Source organism: Cygnus olor, chromosome Z, assembly GCF_009769625.2.
Source record: "Cygnus olor isolate bCygOlo1 chromosome Z, bCygOlo1.pri.v2, whole genome shotgun sequence".
Taxonomy (NCBI): Eukaryota; Metazoa; Chordata; class Aves; order Anseriformes; family Anatidae; genus Cygnus; species Cygnus olor.
In genome coordinates, this window is record NC_049198.1 from 34,456,916 (window position 1) to 34,473,935 (window position 17,020).

Below are 17,020 nucleotides of genomic sequence, written 5' to 3' on the forward strand. Positions count from 1 at the left end.
AAAGAAAAAGAAAGAAAGAAAGAAAGAAAGAAAGAAAGAAAGAAAAAAGCTGTATCAAAGACTACTCTGAAAGGGGCAAAATTAGGACAGTAACTGAGAAAATGATTTCTTTAACAGTTTCCATGAGTAATTAAATTCCAAGAACTGTTTCATTGTTGATTTTTTTGAGTAAATGGGGAAAATGATTGCTGCTTCATTCTTGAAGAAATGCCAGAATTACGGCCATATCTTTCCTCATAAATATGCACACTGTTATATTTAGCCAGAGTCTTACTTTCTAGTTCTTTGATTTTAGCTGCATGAAACTCAGCACTTTCAGTCTGAAGAGATTCTGAGAAAGCATAAAATTCTGCATGTGCTTTCTGTTATGTTCATATATTCTGAGCCTTTTTGTGAGTTTCAGGCTTAGATAAGCAGTAAAGGAACATGAAATTGAGGTAAGACCACAATACTTTGCCATGTGAAGGATTAAAATTTTACAAAAATTTTAAATGAAATCGTAAATCTTAATTTTGAGCCTTTGAGGTGAAGAGAAACAAAGAGAACTTTGGTTTACATTTCATTATAGGCAAAAGTGTGGGCTGAATACCGGGAAAAATTCTATTGAGCTAAACTTAGGTGTGGAAAAAGTCTCCTAGGAGGAATAATGACAGTTTTGTTGTTTATGATATTTTAAACATGTCTGACAGCACTTAGTTTTATTATGGCAGGAGGATAGTTTGTATGGAACCTGTACAACCTGGGCAGTTACCTCCATATTCAGCTTTAATAAGAAGTTTGCCAATCTCTACATAATTTGACATTGGACATGTATCCTGGCATTGCATTTTGTAGTAGAATCTTAAATCTGCTGAAAATTGTGTGGTTTCAGCTTCCATAAACAAATATTCTTTCTTCTTAAAAAGATACCAACTACTACCTGAAAAGAATAGGAATATTTATTGTTTAATTTTAATGCATTATATCTCCATCTATAATTTTATTGTATTACTTAGTGCTGGGATCAGTTATTGCAATTTAAAGCAAAGCTGCCCAACGACAGATGTTCCCTTTGCTATAAGTTCCTGTCCATGATTTCTTTATGGTATTAGGATGATAGGGTTGGGTGATAGTGACATTACTTGGTCAAAACATTTGTTAGCTTGAAAACACATTTTTAAAACATCTGAAGTGTAGGAGATTGGGATAATTCTTGTATTTAGAAAGATAAGAAGAAAGGCTGTAAGGGACACAACAGAAAATGCTGAAATCATTCATTCCAGAATTCTGCTGAACAGTACAGTGGACTTTGATATCTGAGTGAGATTTTCATGAGGGAACTGTGTCGCTTATGCTCAGCCAAGGAGGAACAAGGAGCCAATCGCTAAGACATTTAGCTGAAATGTCGGTTGGCTTGGCCTTTTTGTCTGACTGCATTAGGAATGGGAAAATGGGTTTCTGTAGTCCCTAACTGACTTCCCTAGCAATTATGCTGCTGAATCATTCTCATTTTCTTTTTCTCTCATCCACTTAATATTTAAGCATAATAATATATTTCTCCTTCTTAAAAAAAAAAAAAAAAAAAAGCTTTATGTTTCATTTTCAACAACCTGCACCACACCAAACTGTAAGCAAAACATTCAAGCCAATTTTTCATGCAGCTCATTTTGTGATCTGCATGATACCTGATTTTAAACAAACAGAAAACTCCGTATCCAAATTTCCCAGCTCTGCTGTGCTCATTAGCCATGAGTTTTGTCCTGTTGCAGATAGGACTGCAGCCATGAGTGCATACAAAGTTGGCCTCCAGTCATGCATAGAAATCATGCCAATTTCTATGCCAGTACAATTTTTACTCTATGATAAATTTCTCCTCACTCACTTCTAAAAGAGATAAAAGGATGGACTGAAGAATAATAAACTAAAATAAACAAGCTATTACATTTTTCTTTCCAACATATGGATAGGAAATTAACAAAATCATATTCATTGACAAGTAAGGAAAGAAAGTGCTGAAGAGAACCCAGGCTGGATTTATGAGCTGTTTAAGTGGCATGGATATTTAATTGACCATATTTCCCAAAGTTACAGCCCCCTTTCTTCTGTTGATGCACAGTGCAACTCTCACAAGAGAAGCTTACTAGTGCTATGTGGGGAGGAACCAACAGTGAATTCTACTTATGGAAGAATACTTGCATGAACTCAGAAGAGAAAGAAAATACTACCACCAGTGGGATCATGACCACAGTCAGAGAGCTGTAGCACTCTGCATTGTGCTGCTACTGAAACAGCCATCTGGAAAGACAGTGGTGAACTGGGAAGTGGGATTCCCTTGTGAGTTGGCCACAACCACAGATTTCATCAATATCGTTAGCATCTTTTCAGCAGTATTGATGCATTCTTAAGATCACTGTATTTAGAAGGCTGAATTCCCTCCTGTGATGACTTTCCACGTACTTTTGTCCAGAGTATGTCTAAATCATTAATAATAACTTAGAAGAAGAATGTTAATTATATGAAAAATCAGGCATTCTGGGCTTCCTAAAATAACCAAGAACTTGCTAAAGCTTCCTTGCCACAACAAGCTGCATTTCAAAACAGCCTGGAAAAACATTCTCCTTGTTTTTAAGGGTGCAAGACATGTATTACGGAGCTGAAGAGATGTTTGAATCATCTTTGGCACACATATTATTTCAAATTATCAGAACTAACCCTCTTCACTATTCCTTGTTGCCTAGCATGGGATAGATCTGTAAACTGGAGCTGAGTGAGATCTACCTTTAGTTCAGCTCTTTTGACCTCATAATTCTGTCTTGAAGAATGCATTCACCAGTTCTTTTTTGTAACATTTCTATTGCCAGGATCAAATCTCTTAATTTGTTAGCTGGTGCACAAATAAGTAGTCTAAGAAGTCCAGAGTCATTCAAAGAATTTTACGGGGTCAAATATTTTATGTTTTGTGTATATATGTACACTACTGCCATTCATTTAGGTTCTTCAACCTTTTTTTCTGTACTGATACAGCAGTAACTGCAGTATAAAGGACACCAGAGATAGCCTTAAATTAGCTATCTCAGGGGTGAGGAATAATGGAGTCATGGGAAGCTCAAGCTTACCTGTTTTCGATGTATCTTGCTTTGTGATTTTCTGACTTGTTTAATGACAGGGATCATGCACTGGCACAAATCACTGTGACCAAACTGAGCCTCAGCTTACACAGGGAACATTGTTTATGTGTACCTGGGAACGGTACTCTGGGGAGGAAGGAGTAGTGGCATTGTAGATCACATCAGGGAACAGAACAGCTGAAGAGAGAAACTGCAGGTGCTGTGGGGAGGAGCAGAGGAACAAATGACAAGGCTAGCATTGGCTGAGGGCTGCTGGAGGACTTGTTAGTATCTGGGTGTGATTAAGCAGAGGGGAAAGATTTGCAAAGGACTAGAATGAAATACTTCAATATGGTACGGAGAAAAGAACCTTGGAGCAATTTAAGATGGCTGAGTGAGTGCTGCTTTCCAAGGAAAAAAACAGCAAGGAAGATCAGCATTGGATGAGGGAAGCAAAGAAATAGTTACAGTTATCAAGATGAAACATGGTATGGGCTTGGCCAATTATTTTTAATGCTACTTTTTTCTTCTTGTGCCTCTCTGATTGCTGTTTGCAGCTACTTGGTCAGAATACCGAGTGCCTGCCACATACTCTTCTGCCTTTCCATTTGAATATTCTTCATATCTTCAGAGCAAATTACGCTTCATTTTTACCTGTAAACTCAACCCTATTCCATTTGGCAATTGCAAGTGCTTGCCTTTTTCCAGAACATCTTCTTTTTTTGACTTTCTTGGTCAGTGGTCTTTCTAATCTGCCTATATCTTCTTCTTATTTTTTTTTTTTCTGATGAAGACATTATTCGTAGCTGTCCCTGCACACATCAGCATGCTCCTGCGGTCTTTGTTTCCCAAAGAAACCTTGGGAATGCTGCAGCCAACCCTGAAAAAAAGCATTCTTTCTTCAGGGCACTTTTCAAGCAGCATGCTATATGGGGTCTTCAGTCTGTGCCCCAGACTGCAATGTTACATTTAGTTGTGCAATGGTCAGAAAGGGATGCAAGGTCAGATATTTTAGATTTGTGTATCTATGGAAATATACTTTTCCTTCCCTCTTATCCCAGCAATCGTTCAGGTACTGGACATGTGTGCAGCTAGTAGCTTTAGCACACAGTGTTGTTAATTCTGTCAAAGTTTTAGTCTCTGTGACATTGGCTTTATCATAAGATTTCAAACCTTCAGTGTCCAAATATATGATTTTTTTCTCACAATACATTCCTCTCACACCTAACTGAATGTTTTTGCATATGATATTTAGGGAGAGTATTAAACACATTGAAATAGATTAAGAAATAAATGTAAAAGAATCAATTCTTTTGAACTGTGGTTGCATAATGGAAATCGACTGCTATGAATGAACCTATGTTGAGAAGTTATGAACAGCAGAGCTAATGCACTGCCATGAGTTCATCTTTATTATTGCATTACACCTGAATCAATTGATAAAGTAGCTTTTTTTTTAAGGCTAGGAATGGCACTTAATTGAATAAAAGTCAGTGTAATTATATTAGGAGAATCCAACAGTACTGCTGACAGCGGAAAAGGGACACTACTGAGCAGAGTGCCAGAACTTGTCCACACATTTCTGCACATCGTTTGCCTGACAGATATTATGGGCTGGTACATACTTTAATTAGATTACTGTTTGCCACTGCTGTAAGTGAGAATTGAATAAGAGAGGCATCTCTCCATATCAGAGTATCAGCAGGGTTTGCATCCTTATGCTGGTCTTTCTCAGAATGGTCTCTGTTCATCTGGGGCTCAGTGGCCCCTCTTTAAGATGATTTATTCTTATCTCTTCATTCAGTGAATGTTGAAGTTATTTTCACTGCATGGCTGGCTGCTGTTTTTCCCAGCAACAAACCTAAGAAACAGTGAGAGCAAATGTGTGAGAAACAGCAGTAACAGCTACACTGACCAGTTTCTGCAGCGTAGCAAATTTCCAGGGGTGGGGGGAATTGTAAGAAGTAAACCCACGAGCACTTTATGAGTAGTTTGCAGTTAGCATTATGATGATAAGCACAAATGTGCTTTTATGGTCATGTGTGGACAGGCCTTCACAGTAAGCATTTCCTGTACAGCACTTAGCAACTTTACCTGGGACTTTATACCATCTGACACCAGGAAGGCGAGGGACTGTCAGGACTACTGTTTGTCATTCATGTGTGTGCCCTCTGCATGCATCTGTTCAGAGCTCATTTGTGAATGATGATGGGGATGATGTGAATATGCTTTGATTAATTTGCTTTATGTTTTTCATGTTGTGTGGTTGAGACGGTATCCATCAGGACAACAGCATATGTGAGATTACAGCTGACAAAAAGAGTTTCACAGTCAAGACTTTTTTAAAGTCTGTAATTTATTAGTTTCAAATATTATTTTCTTTTGACTTTTTTTTTAAACCAGATATGTCTGGATTGGAATGTGAATTTGTTCTTTCTCTCTCTCTCCTCTTTCTTTCTCTTTTTTCCTCTCTTCTCTCTCTCTCTTTTGTGATCTCAATTTAGCAAAAGATTAGAAAGCTGATCTTATCACAAGGTAAGCTCAGCCTTCCTAAGTGCAGTGTGGGGATATGCATAATTACACTTCTGCACCTCAAAAAAACAACGGTGCTATATTTGCTTGTGTGAAAGGAGTGTTTCCCATGTGGGAAAACAAACAAGGAATGCTCTCCACTTTTTTTCTGCCCTTGCCCATACCTCTCAACTGTCTCACATTAGGAGAGAAATTCTCCATTATAGACCTCCCTTACTGGAATAATTGCATCTTGAGCAGGTATGATTGAATTAAACTGCAGTTCAGCATCAGTTTTATGTCAGAGAACAGTTACCTGAACTTGCAGGTGAGTGGGTTGGATCACTTCCATTGTTGTTATCTTTATTTATTACCATAAGTTACGAGTAACAGATAGATTAATCATAAAATAAGTGACATAAAATTAGAGACATTGACTCCACATCAATTTAATCTTCCTACATTTGCATTTTCCTTGTTTATCTGCATTGTATTGCTGTACTGTGTTTTGGACTTCAGCTGGTTGAGAGGTATGTTTCAAAGGGCTTCTTAAAACAAAAGCTTACAAAAAGGAAATATTGCTAATAGCTATTGTTTCCCCCTTTTTTTTTTTTTTTATTTTGTTACCATAGGATCTGAATGTCTGTAAAATATTTGATCATTGTTATGTTTTCCCATGCCAGTTTTATACCTAGTGCTTTTTTTGCAAATTAAAATATTCCTATGTTAAAACTCTCTCTTTCTCTCTTTCTCTCCCTTCCCCCCTCCCCCCCTTTTCTTTTCCCTCCTACATTTGGGCTCTGATCTGCAATTTATAATGGGCAGACAGACTGGTGAGTCTGCATGTTGTAAATTGCGGGTTTGGGTCCTTAGCTTGCAAAGAATGTTCCGCAGTAGAACTTCGCTAATTCTTTTGTTACTGACTTGAAAATCCAGTCACCCTCCAAAAGAAGCTAAATAAATATTTGTTGTTTCCTCCGCAATGGTGTACATTCTGAATACTGAACACTGAAGTTTTCTAACATTGAAAACTTTGTACTGATTTCTCATCATTAAGCACTTCAACAAAAAGAGCATGTTCTGCAGTCAGAGGTCTTTGATGTCTATATTCGTTGGTTGCATTGTTAATTGAGAAAATGCAGTTTTTCAAAGAGGGTTTCCTGATGCTACTGCAAATCAGTGAGGTTCTACTGCAACAGATAAATAAAGTCAATCTCAAAAGTGGAGAGTAGAATGCAGCATTTACAATAATATGCTGGTTTACACAGTTACTAACCCAAAGGCTTATGTTTGTTTGCAAATATAGAGCTTTACTTCTTGAGAACAAAGGCCCTGATCCTGTAAAACACTTGAGAATATTTTAACTTGCAGCTCTTGGGATCTGGTCCAAAGACCACTGACGTCAGTGACAGCTTTTCCAGTGTCTCTTGAGCACTCACAGTGACTTCAACACATACCTAAGCCAAAGCCCATGGTTAAGTGTTTTGATTGATTTGGGGCAAAATTCTGATTGCCATTAGTAGTTATTTTACTGGGTCATTCAGCACTACATCAGACACAGTCCTGGGAAGAGTACAGTGAGGATTGGCAGTGTCCTCCCAGAAGGATGGAACCAGTGACTTTGGCTAAGATTTTCAGAAACTTACATGTGGATTTCAGAGACTTGTTCTCCTAAACCTTTCAAGTCTTCTCCATCTTGATTTGGCCCGATTCTGAGTTCCTTTATACCAGAATTAAATTATCAGAATCAGGACCTCTGACTATGTATCATTTGGTTACCTTTATTTTTTTCTTCTCCTATATTTCACTTACACAGTTATGTGAATACATATGTATGCATATTATATATTTATATGTATGTATGTATAAATATATAAGTATTTGGTTATAGGTATGGATATAAAGATAGATATAGATACAAGCACATACATATTCTAAGTATTAATAGTATTTACTCCTGAAATGAGGCTTTTAGGAAGGCCAGCAGGGATTCAGGGATCTAGAACAGCACTTTGCATTTTCTGTTAGTCCAACTTATTATTTTGCAAATATCAAATAAAAGGGCTATAGCTGCTGCTGGGGACTAATGTTGAGGAGCAGTAGCTGAAAAGAAAAATGATATGGGGGGTTTATTTTGCTTTATTTGTTTTGTTTTTATGTTGCAAATTATTCATTTTTAACAAGACTGAATTTTCCAAGAAACACGAATAGGGGATATTTGTATAAGTTATTGCTAAATAAGAATTTGGGTTTGGTGCTTGGTAACTGTGTGTTTAATCAAAAATACTGTACATTTTTCCTTTCTTCCCTTCCCTCTTCCTTTCCCAGACACAGTGCTAATATAAACCTGCACCGTAAACTGTTGACCAAAGAACTGGATGACATGGGCCTGGACTCCTCACAGCCTTCTCTTAGTAAGGACCTCCGCGATGAATTTTTGGTGAAGATATATGGCGCTCAGCATCAGATGGGGCTTGACATAAGGGAAGACACCTCCTCACCTGCTGGTACTGAGGATTCCCATATGAATGGGTACGGCAGGGTCATGTCAGAAGACTATATGGTCCTAGACCTGAGCACCACCTCCAGCATCCAGTCCAGCAGCAGTATCCATTCCTCAAGAGAATCTGATGCAGGAAGTGATGAGGGCATTCTCCTGGATGACGTCGATGGGGCAAGTGACAGCGGGGAGTCTGCCCACAAAGCAGATGCCCCTGCCTTAGCTGTAGGTATGGGCACCGATGTCCCAGGATCCCTCATGTTCAACAGTGTTTCGGTGAGCAACGGTGGGATAATGTGTAACATTTGCCACAAAATGTACAGCAACAAGGGAACCCTCAGAGTGCACTATAAAACAGTGCACTTGCGAGAGATGCACAAATGCAAAGTCCCTGGGTGCAACATGATGTTCTCCTCTGTCCGTAGCCGAAACCGGCACAGTCAGAATCCCAACCTGCATAAAAACATTCCCTTCACTTCAGTAGATTAGTTCAAGGATGGACACGGCATAATGCCAGCTCTCAGAGAAGGCCCACCACATTTGAACTGCCATATACAGCCTCCCTTGATATATATATATATATATATATATATAAATATACATATATATATAATCTTTTTCTTTTCTTTTCTAACAAAAGAAAGAAACACCAGGTGCTTTTTTTCCCTTTATTGGTTGTTGGTTTATTTTTTTTTCCTTTTGGGGGGGGGATAGAAATATAAAAGGGGGATCTTTAAACTGGGGTGAAATATCCTTCAAGAAAAAAGCAAACAAAAGCAAAAAAATTAACACAGAGAAAACCTGCAATTGTCCCTAGTTCTGTTAGAATGTTCTTGGTCATCTCCAAAGAGACAATTTGTTCTACCCATGACTTTCACCTGAAAAAAAAAAAAAAAGCAAAGGAAAAAAAAGAAAAAAAAAATCTACTTAGTTGTCTTTGTGTCTTCTAAGCATTGGGGATAACGTTCTACTAAGCATGGCTGTTACACTTGTATATATATATTGAGCCTTGACAGGCCTATGATGTAAAACAATTGTATTGATGGTGGTTTAACTCTTATTTTTTTGCTTAATTTTTACAGTTACATTCAGCTGTTAGATAAGCAGGAAAAATAGTTTGCTGGCTAGTTCTACTCATTTATGTTAGCTTTAATGCACATTTTTAAAAGAACCACGGTCTTGTTTTAACTACCTGCTAGATATAAGTAATACAGAGGTGCTGGCATGCTTTACAGTACCTGATCTGATACAGTTCTTTTGTCTTGTACTATTACATAAATCCAGTCATGCACTTTTTCGTACACTACAAGGGGATGTGTAATAATATCCATGCTTTTTTTTTTCTTAAACTATTGCCATATTTTCAGTAAGTGTCTTTAAAAAAATACACTTAGATAAAAGTGGTCTGGTCAGTATGAGGGCATGAATGCCAAACAAAGAGTATTAGTGTTTAGTGTTAATACAAAAGTGCCAACTTTGCACACATTTTTAAAAAAAAAAAAAAAAAGAAAAAAAAAAAAAAGAAAATGTAGTTACTTATTCACCATAACCACAATTGTAGTTTTTGGACTACAGTAAAAATTACTGGGGAAGGAAAAGGGGTAAAGTGAAATACAAAATTCTTGGTGCTTTTTTCAAGTGCCAAGTAGTACTAGAAACAATAGAGCATCCTCATTCCTTATATAATACATTATGTGAAAGAAAAAACAGAATTGTGTCATGTGAATCAGTGGAAACTCTTTTTTTGTTGAACATGCATAATATTTGGGGATATAAATGCTGATACTACTTGTCACAGAACAAAGATGAATATAATTTTGTGTGCTTCTTACTATGGCCTGGATTCTTTGTGGTGTTTAAAAAAAAAAAAAAAAAAAGGAACAGGGAAATAATGTTGACTATGTTGTTCTGTAAAGTTGTCTTTTTTTTTTTTTTTTTTTTTCAATGGAAAGTGCTGTAGTATGATTAAGGCATGTTTTATAGAAGCAATCAAAAGAAATTAATGTCAGAAGCACTTAGCTCTGAAAACATATGCTGGACTTTTTATTGGGTAACTTTCCCTTTGGATAAATGAGAGGCCAGAAAAAGGATCTCTAGGTGTGTTAATGTTTTGTGTTTCACCCACATGGTTTGTCAGAAAAGAACTAAAGTCCAAGGAATAGAGCATGCAAGAGAGATACCATGGGCAGGAGCAGGAGAAGGAGCTATCAATTGAGAAAGACAGAAAGAAGGAGAGGCTGTCCTCTGAATCTCTTTTTGTTTCCGGTGTTTACACATGTTGCTTGAGCTGGTAAACCACACTGGCAGCCTGAGTTACCACAACATACTGACTGAGTGGTGGTATTTACTTAAGTTCAGCCTACAGCCAAAACCATTAGGGTGTGTAGAGTTGTAGACTCTTTTCTTTACAAAAAAAAAAAAAAAAAAAGCAAAAACAACGAAAAAGGGTATTTCAGCATACAATAAAATATTTGTTCATTGAGAATGTGTTCCTTTTCTGTATTTACTGACCCAGAATATTATTAACCAAGAGTCAGAAATGCTTCTTTTGCTTCAGCTTGTGGCTGTTTTGATTTGCTGTGCATTTTGATCATTCTTACCTTTATGTCCACTTGAGTACTTACGCTTGTTACACTTTCTAGAGGAACCTCTTAATATGGATTTCCTCTTTTTTCACTCTTTATGCATTTCAGTACTCTTGTTTCAAAAAGTAGGAATCAATAGCTAATAAATCAGTACTTCCAGCTGTAGAAAAGAAGAGAAAAATCTTTCTAAATGAATTCTCACTATGGTTCTGTGGGTTACAAGCCTCTGATCATTTTTTGATTCTGTGCACTGATGAAGCCCCAAAAACTTTTGTGGATCCCACAGGAAACATAAGGAAATTTTACCTTCTGGTTTAACAAAAAAAAAGTTTATAGCAAAAGCTAACCAGTTTCACTGAGTGTCTTTCTTTCATCTTTTTTATTTTTCCTCAAAGTCTCTACTACTTTGCCTTGTTAAATTGAGTATAGTGGTCTGCTTTGCTTTGTGTTATGTTGTGCAAACTCAGTGTGTTAGTGACAGAGGGAAATTAGAACAGTAAAGGTGGATTCTTCTCAAACACATGGACCTTTGTAGTGTTATCTGTACTGCACTCCCATCCTTCCTCCCAGGCTACTATGAACAAAGCAAGACATAAAGTCTAAAACCAATACAACAAAAATTAAATGATATCTACAGGAGAAAAAAAAAAACCACTAAAACACTGTTTTGAACTATGTATGGTACAAATAAATATTGTTTTTAATGAAAAACACATTTGAGGTATATAAATAATTCCTCACTGAATGAATCACTGTTCTGCATTCTTATTTCACTCTGTTTCTGTTAGAGGTCAAATGGTTTTGGTAAACTTGTTCGAAAACTTAAACATCATCAGTAGATAAATTCAGCAGATGAATTACATAGGAAAAATCTGTTTATTACACAAAATGAAACAGGACTTCATAAAAAGCAAAGGAGCATGGACAAACCTCCAAAAACTATTACAAACTCCACAATCCTACTTTTATGGCAGCCTAAATTTCATTCAGATTGTGCTTAAGCCCTGTAGAAGATACAATCTCCATGTAAGAGAATTTTGTGATGGACAGAATATCGCTTACTGTTATTTACAGGTGAATCAAGTGCTTTTTCAGTGCTAGTGATATTAAAGTCAGAACAGTCTAGGTTTTAGGAGGGCACACAAACTTCCATTGAATTGAATGGTATTTTCCTCCTTCCTATTTACCAAGCATCTCTATGAGAATCTGTATTTATCAGAAATGTTCCTGTGATAGAATTTGTATTACTTGAAATTTTCTGAACAATGCTAAAAAAGGCCAGATGGTAGAATTTTGGTTTTACTGACAAAATTAACACAACAGCTAGCATTTCTAGGTGATCTCAGCAGAGACACACACTGTAATCAGCATAAAGACTGAACCTCTGATTTGTCCAGCCCAGGGCATGAGTATAATGGTGTGATGACAAGACAAGTGTGCTGTTGCTTATGCCATCATAACCTGTGGCTATTCTCTCAGTTTTCAAGACTGTCAGTCTAACCCCTTTTACAAGAATTAGGCTGAATTTGAGGAAGGGGAGTTACACAGAGGCTCTTCATTTTACATGGAATTGGTTCCTTGTTGTTTAGTTCCTATAGTTATTGCAGACATGCTTTCCACAGTGTTTTACTGTTTTGTTCATTCAAAGTAGTTGTATGTTTCTGTAAATATCAAACAGGCTTTGTCCACTTTTACAAAAAATAACTCTGCATGCTGAATCTCCTCTAGAAACAGAATTACTTCTCTTGAGGTCTTTAAGCATTTTTCTTTTGGAGAGCACTTTTTTTTTTTTTTTTTTTTTTCAGGAAAGCATGCGATGCCAGTTAATCACTACGTATCTTTTGAAAAACAGTGCTAAAAAAATTGGAAGGAAAACAGCACAGTCAAAGCACATGAATTGGAACCAGGAACTGAGCATTAATACCACTAGTGGCCTCATCTCACTGCTTAGTTTTTGGCAGATCACATAACTCACCTGTTTATGTTTCACTCCATTAAAACATGGCTAATACTAATATGATCTTAGTCCATATGGGTGTTTCTATGAGGACTAATTATTTAGTGTTCGTACGGAGGTAATTTAAATTTTAAAAATTTCTGCACATCTTACAGTATTTAGCCAGTTTTTCTGAGCTGTATCTTAAACAGATACATTTTGTTACAGCTGAGATTTTAACTTTGCCTCTTAAACTGCAACTGGCTCCATGGTGACACTTTAGTAATGCACACAAAGTATAAGCTCTCTGTCACTGAGTCACAATTGAACTTGATAAAATGTGGAAGGTATAGATTTAAAAGCCTGTAATCGCTTACACAATAGTCTGAAAGATCTCTCAAAGGCTTTTCATGACTAAGCTCATAAAATTTGTGTTTCTCAGATACCTCACACAGCAGAAATTGTGCACCATATTTGCTGTGAGTAAACTTCAGTATATTTCCTTCCTTCCTTCCTTCCTTCCTTCCTTCCTTCCTTCCTTCCTTCCTTCCTTCCTTCCTTCCTTCCTTCCTTCCTTCCTTCCGTTGTGGAAATGAAAGTGTTTCATTCCTTCCTTTCCTTCCTTTCCTTCCATCCTTTCCTTTCCTTCCTTTCTTCCTTCCTTCCTTCCTTCCTTCCTTCCTTCCTTCCTTCCTTCCTTCCTTCCTTCCTTCCTTTGTGGAAATGAAATTGTACTTTCTCTGCCTGTTCCAGAAGTTTATAATTTCCCATCTGTTTTCCATTCTGTCCACAAAACAGGAACTGTTTAGGAAGAAGAGTCAACAGGTACTGAACAGTAAAGCAGATGCCAGGGGAGGTCAGCACCTCTGTAGATCCAGTAAAATACAGCTAATAGAAAGTGACTTCAAACACTTGAGGCATACACTTGAGTTTTCCCTGATTTTTATTCTTCTCAGTTAACGCAGTTAAGGATCTAGCATAGCTAACTACATGGGCTAGGAATGTACCTAAGAAGACAAAGAGCTGTGTAAGTATCTGGAAAACCCAGAAACATAATGATACAGGGTTTGATCTGTTCCAAAGATAGGAACCACTTACAAGAATAAGCTTTAGTTCCAGGATATTCTCTTTCAATGAGTTTGGTATTTTAAAATCAAATTACATGGTTTGGACCTGCTTTTTGATAGGATTGTAAGAAAACAGGGCATCTTTTCAGAAATATATTTTTACTCAAATTCTGCAGGACATTTTCACAGCATCATTGATGGCTGAGGAAGGAATAAGGGAGGGAAAGTGTTTGATCTAGAAGTGCACACATGCTCCTCTAAATGTTACATGCCAGTTATGTGAACAGAAATATTAGCACTTCTTCTGTTTTTGTCACTTTTCTCTTTGGGTTGTATTAACAGAATTGTTCTTTTCTTATTTCAAAAAAGCAGCAAAGGTGTCTGTAGTAAGGGCAAGGAGGCAGCAGGAGTTCTCTGCGAGGAGAAGGTGAGTGGCAGACACATGATGGCAGCTGGTATATGTCAGTTCCTTCTTTTTTTTTTTTTTTTTAAACTTATGTCACTACTTTGCTGCTATAGTAACTCAACAAAACAGTGACTCTAGTGCTACTTTTTGAGATAAGCATCAGCATAGCCTGCTGTCGCCACATGATGAGTTGGGCTTTTTCCCCCTTCTGTACGGACATAAAAGGAACTTTTTTCCATACCCATTTTTTCTTTATGAACAGAGCAACATGACACGATGGACTGAACCTTTCACCCACACATTTGCCCAAATACGTGTCTGTTCTAGTCCCATGGTTTCTGTCTCTTCTTGCCAAGCAGCATTATCACTGTCTTTAAAATGGCTGGCAACAAAGGGAAGCAGCAACTTTTTTACATGAGTAAGATATCTTGAGTCTGTAGTTAAGTAGTCTTTATGTGGCTTGTTTTCCTCAGTCAAGCCATGATCTTGAATAGCAACTTGAATGACAACTTTGATTTTGATATTGATCATGTATATCCCAATACTGTTGCTGTTACAGCATTGTTGGCACTGGCACTGAAAGGAAAACAGTTCTTGGCCACAAAGGGGTTAAAAAATGGACATGTTTTTGATGAGTCCTCTGACTTTTGCCAGTATTATTGCTCATTATGATGACACTGTATTTTTTTTTTTTTTAAATAGCAGCTGTAGTTGTCATAAAACTATTTTCCGATTCCTCTCCTTTAAAGTGTGGTGTTGTAAATTCATGTGACCTTTCCTGCAAAGAATAAATATTTCTTTTTTTATATAAGATCTCAAGACAAGGCTTGGTTTGTAACAAATAGTGGCCCATTACAAAGCAGGAAAAAAAAAAAAAAAAAAAAGAAAGAACTGAGCTGAGCAGCAAGAAGCTTCAGTTCAATTTCACCTCATATCTTTCTAATAACTTACTTGTCACTTTATTACCTTCCAGTAATGTGAATGCTGCTGACAAGACTGTCACACTAACAGCAGACAACACCCTCTCATGCTTAGCCCCAGCTCTCCTGGCTACTTATTGCACTGGCCCTGAAGGGACACAAACTAATAGTGTGCTTTCAAGTTCAGCACTTGGCCATCAAATATAAAAGGATGCGTAATTGCCTGTTTATCCCCTGTGAAGTGGAAATTGAGTATAAGAACCAGGCTTTCCCTCCCTGTTCCTTGACACACACACACGCACACGTGCACACACACATCTGCAGTGAGTGAAGGGAAGTCCCATCTGGAGCACTTCGATTTGTCTTTGGGAAGCCCAAGGCTGCCACTGGCTGCTCTATCGAGCTATCAGACAGACAGTAACAAGATGGCTTCTTAACAAAAGGTCAGCTGAGAAATGCTGTCTGTGACGGCACTTTTGTCTGCTTATGTAGCAACTAATTGCTTTGTATTGGCATAAGCCATACTGTGCCTGCTAGAAATAGATGTGCACACTTGCTGCAGGTCTGACTGTGCAGGTTTGGTGGCAAAGAGGACGTGTAATCTTTTCTTTTTCTGATTTAGTCCATCCTGTGGCAAATTTCAGAGCAAAACCATCCCCTCAGATTCCAACAGTGAATGACAATTCCAGATATCCTTTCTGCTGTGATAGGAACATCTCCTGCTGAGGTCAGCATGAACCTCTGTAAAGTGTTAGGGAGGTGTATCTGAGACACAATCTGCTGCCCTCATACGAGGAGGAATTTGCTCCGCTCTGATTTATCTCTTCGTTAACAAGAACACTGCCAAAAGTACAGACTCCAGAATTGCCTTTCAGATGAGGCAGTCAGGAGAGGAAGAGTTTGAAAGGGGAGGTAGCTTGGGCACAAGCACTGTGTTCTGAGAAGTTACAAGTGCACAAAAGGCCAGAGTACCTGGCATCAACCATCCCCCTTCCTTTGTACGGTACATTGTTTAATCAGAACTGATTGACTGACTGCTGAATAGTCAGTGAAAATTCAAGTAGCCAGAGAAGTAAGAGAAACATGCTTTCCTTTCCAGGTTGGCAGGATTTCTGTGCTAGGATCATAACATAAGGTCCCATTTGTGCCAATGAGTGCTACTCATTGTGGGTTGAACTGGTATTGCCCATGTGATACGTAAAAAGACAAAGATATTTTTCAGATAAATCCCAAGACTGGAAGACCTAAACGCAGCCTTTCTGGGGTTCATTATTTTTCACATCTTTGGATTATTCATCAGATTAGTGGACAGCAGCTCCTTTTTGCTTGCTTTGGATGCTTAATCTGTTTCCAGTGCTGTATGGTAATTATTTGGTATCTGCTGCAACAGAGGTGATGCCCACTATAAATAAGATAGGGCCTTTTACCAGTCAGACAAAGGTCATTGATCTTTTCCCTCCTTTTCCTTCCACGTGCATCAGAAGCTACAATGGGTGAAACCAGCAGACAATTTCCTGTGGCCAGGTGGCAGGAAGGAATGTTTTTTGTATGTCGGAAGTGTAAAGGCTGAGCCAAAATTTTGCTCTCCTGTCAACTCCATGAGCACATGGTACGGACCAAAGCAGGAGGAGTTGGATTAGCTGACCTGCAACAATGAGCTGGGCAGACCTAGCAGCCTTTCTTTCTGCAACATTTCTGAGGCTGTTTGTGGAAATCAGGACCTTCTGATCCAATAAACCATTCGGGTCCTTGTTCTTGTGTGTGTGTGTGCTTGTGAGGGTGTGTGACAGCCATACAGACAGAGAGAGAGGGGGAAGAAGACATAATGACAGTAAAATGAAGATTATAAATGGGAAAAATTATATCATTTTCATCATACTTACCTGTATGTATATTTCCTCTCAAGTGCTTAATAACACAAGAAGCTTGACTGAGCAAATGTCTAATCTGTAGAGAGGTTTGTTCAGCTGTTCTATGGACTTCACACACCGCTCTTCAAACCTTTGGAG

The 17,020-nt window shown here is 37.8% G+C and overlaps 1 protein-coding gene across 1 annotated transcript; it reads left to right on the plus strand.

Annotated features, from left to right (window-relative positions):
* Positions 1 to 5,588: 5,588 nt before the first annotated feature.
* LOC121061713 (zinc finger protein basonuclin-2-like) lies at positions 5,589 to 10,579 on the plus strand. Its single transcript, XM_040540973.1, has 2 exons — positions 5,589 to 5,621; positions 7,926 to 10,579. The coding sequence occupies exon 2, from the start codon at positions 7,981 to 7,983 to the stop codon at positions 8,584 to 8,586; it is 606 nt and encodes a 201-aa protein (XP_040396907.1). The 5' UTR covers positions 5,589 to 5,621; positions 7,926 to 7,980; the 3' UTR covers positions 8,587 to 10,579.
* Positions 10,580 to 17,020: the final 6,441 nt, after the last annotated feature.

Excerpts from the sequence above, each read along its gene's own strand:
- LOC121061713 (XM_040540973.1), top strand. The coding sequence starts at position 7,981 with ATGGGCCTGGACTCCTCACAGCCTTCTCTTAGTAAGGACCTCCGCGAT.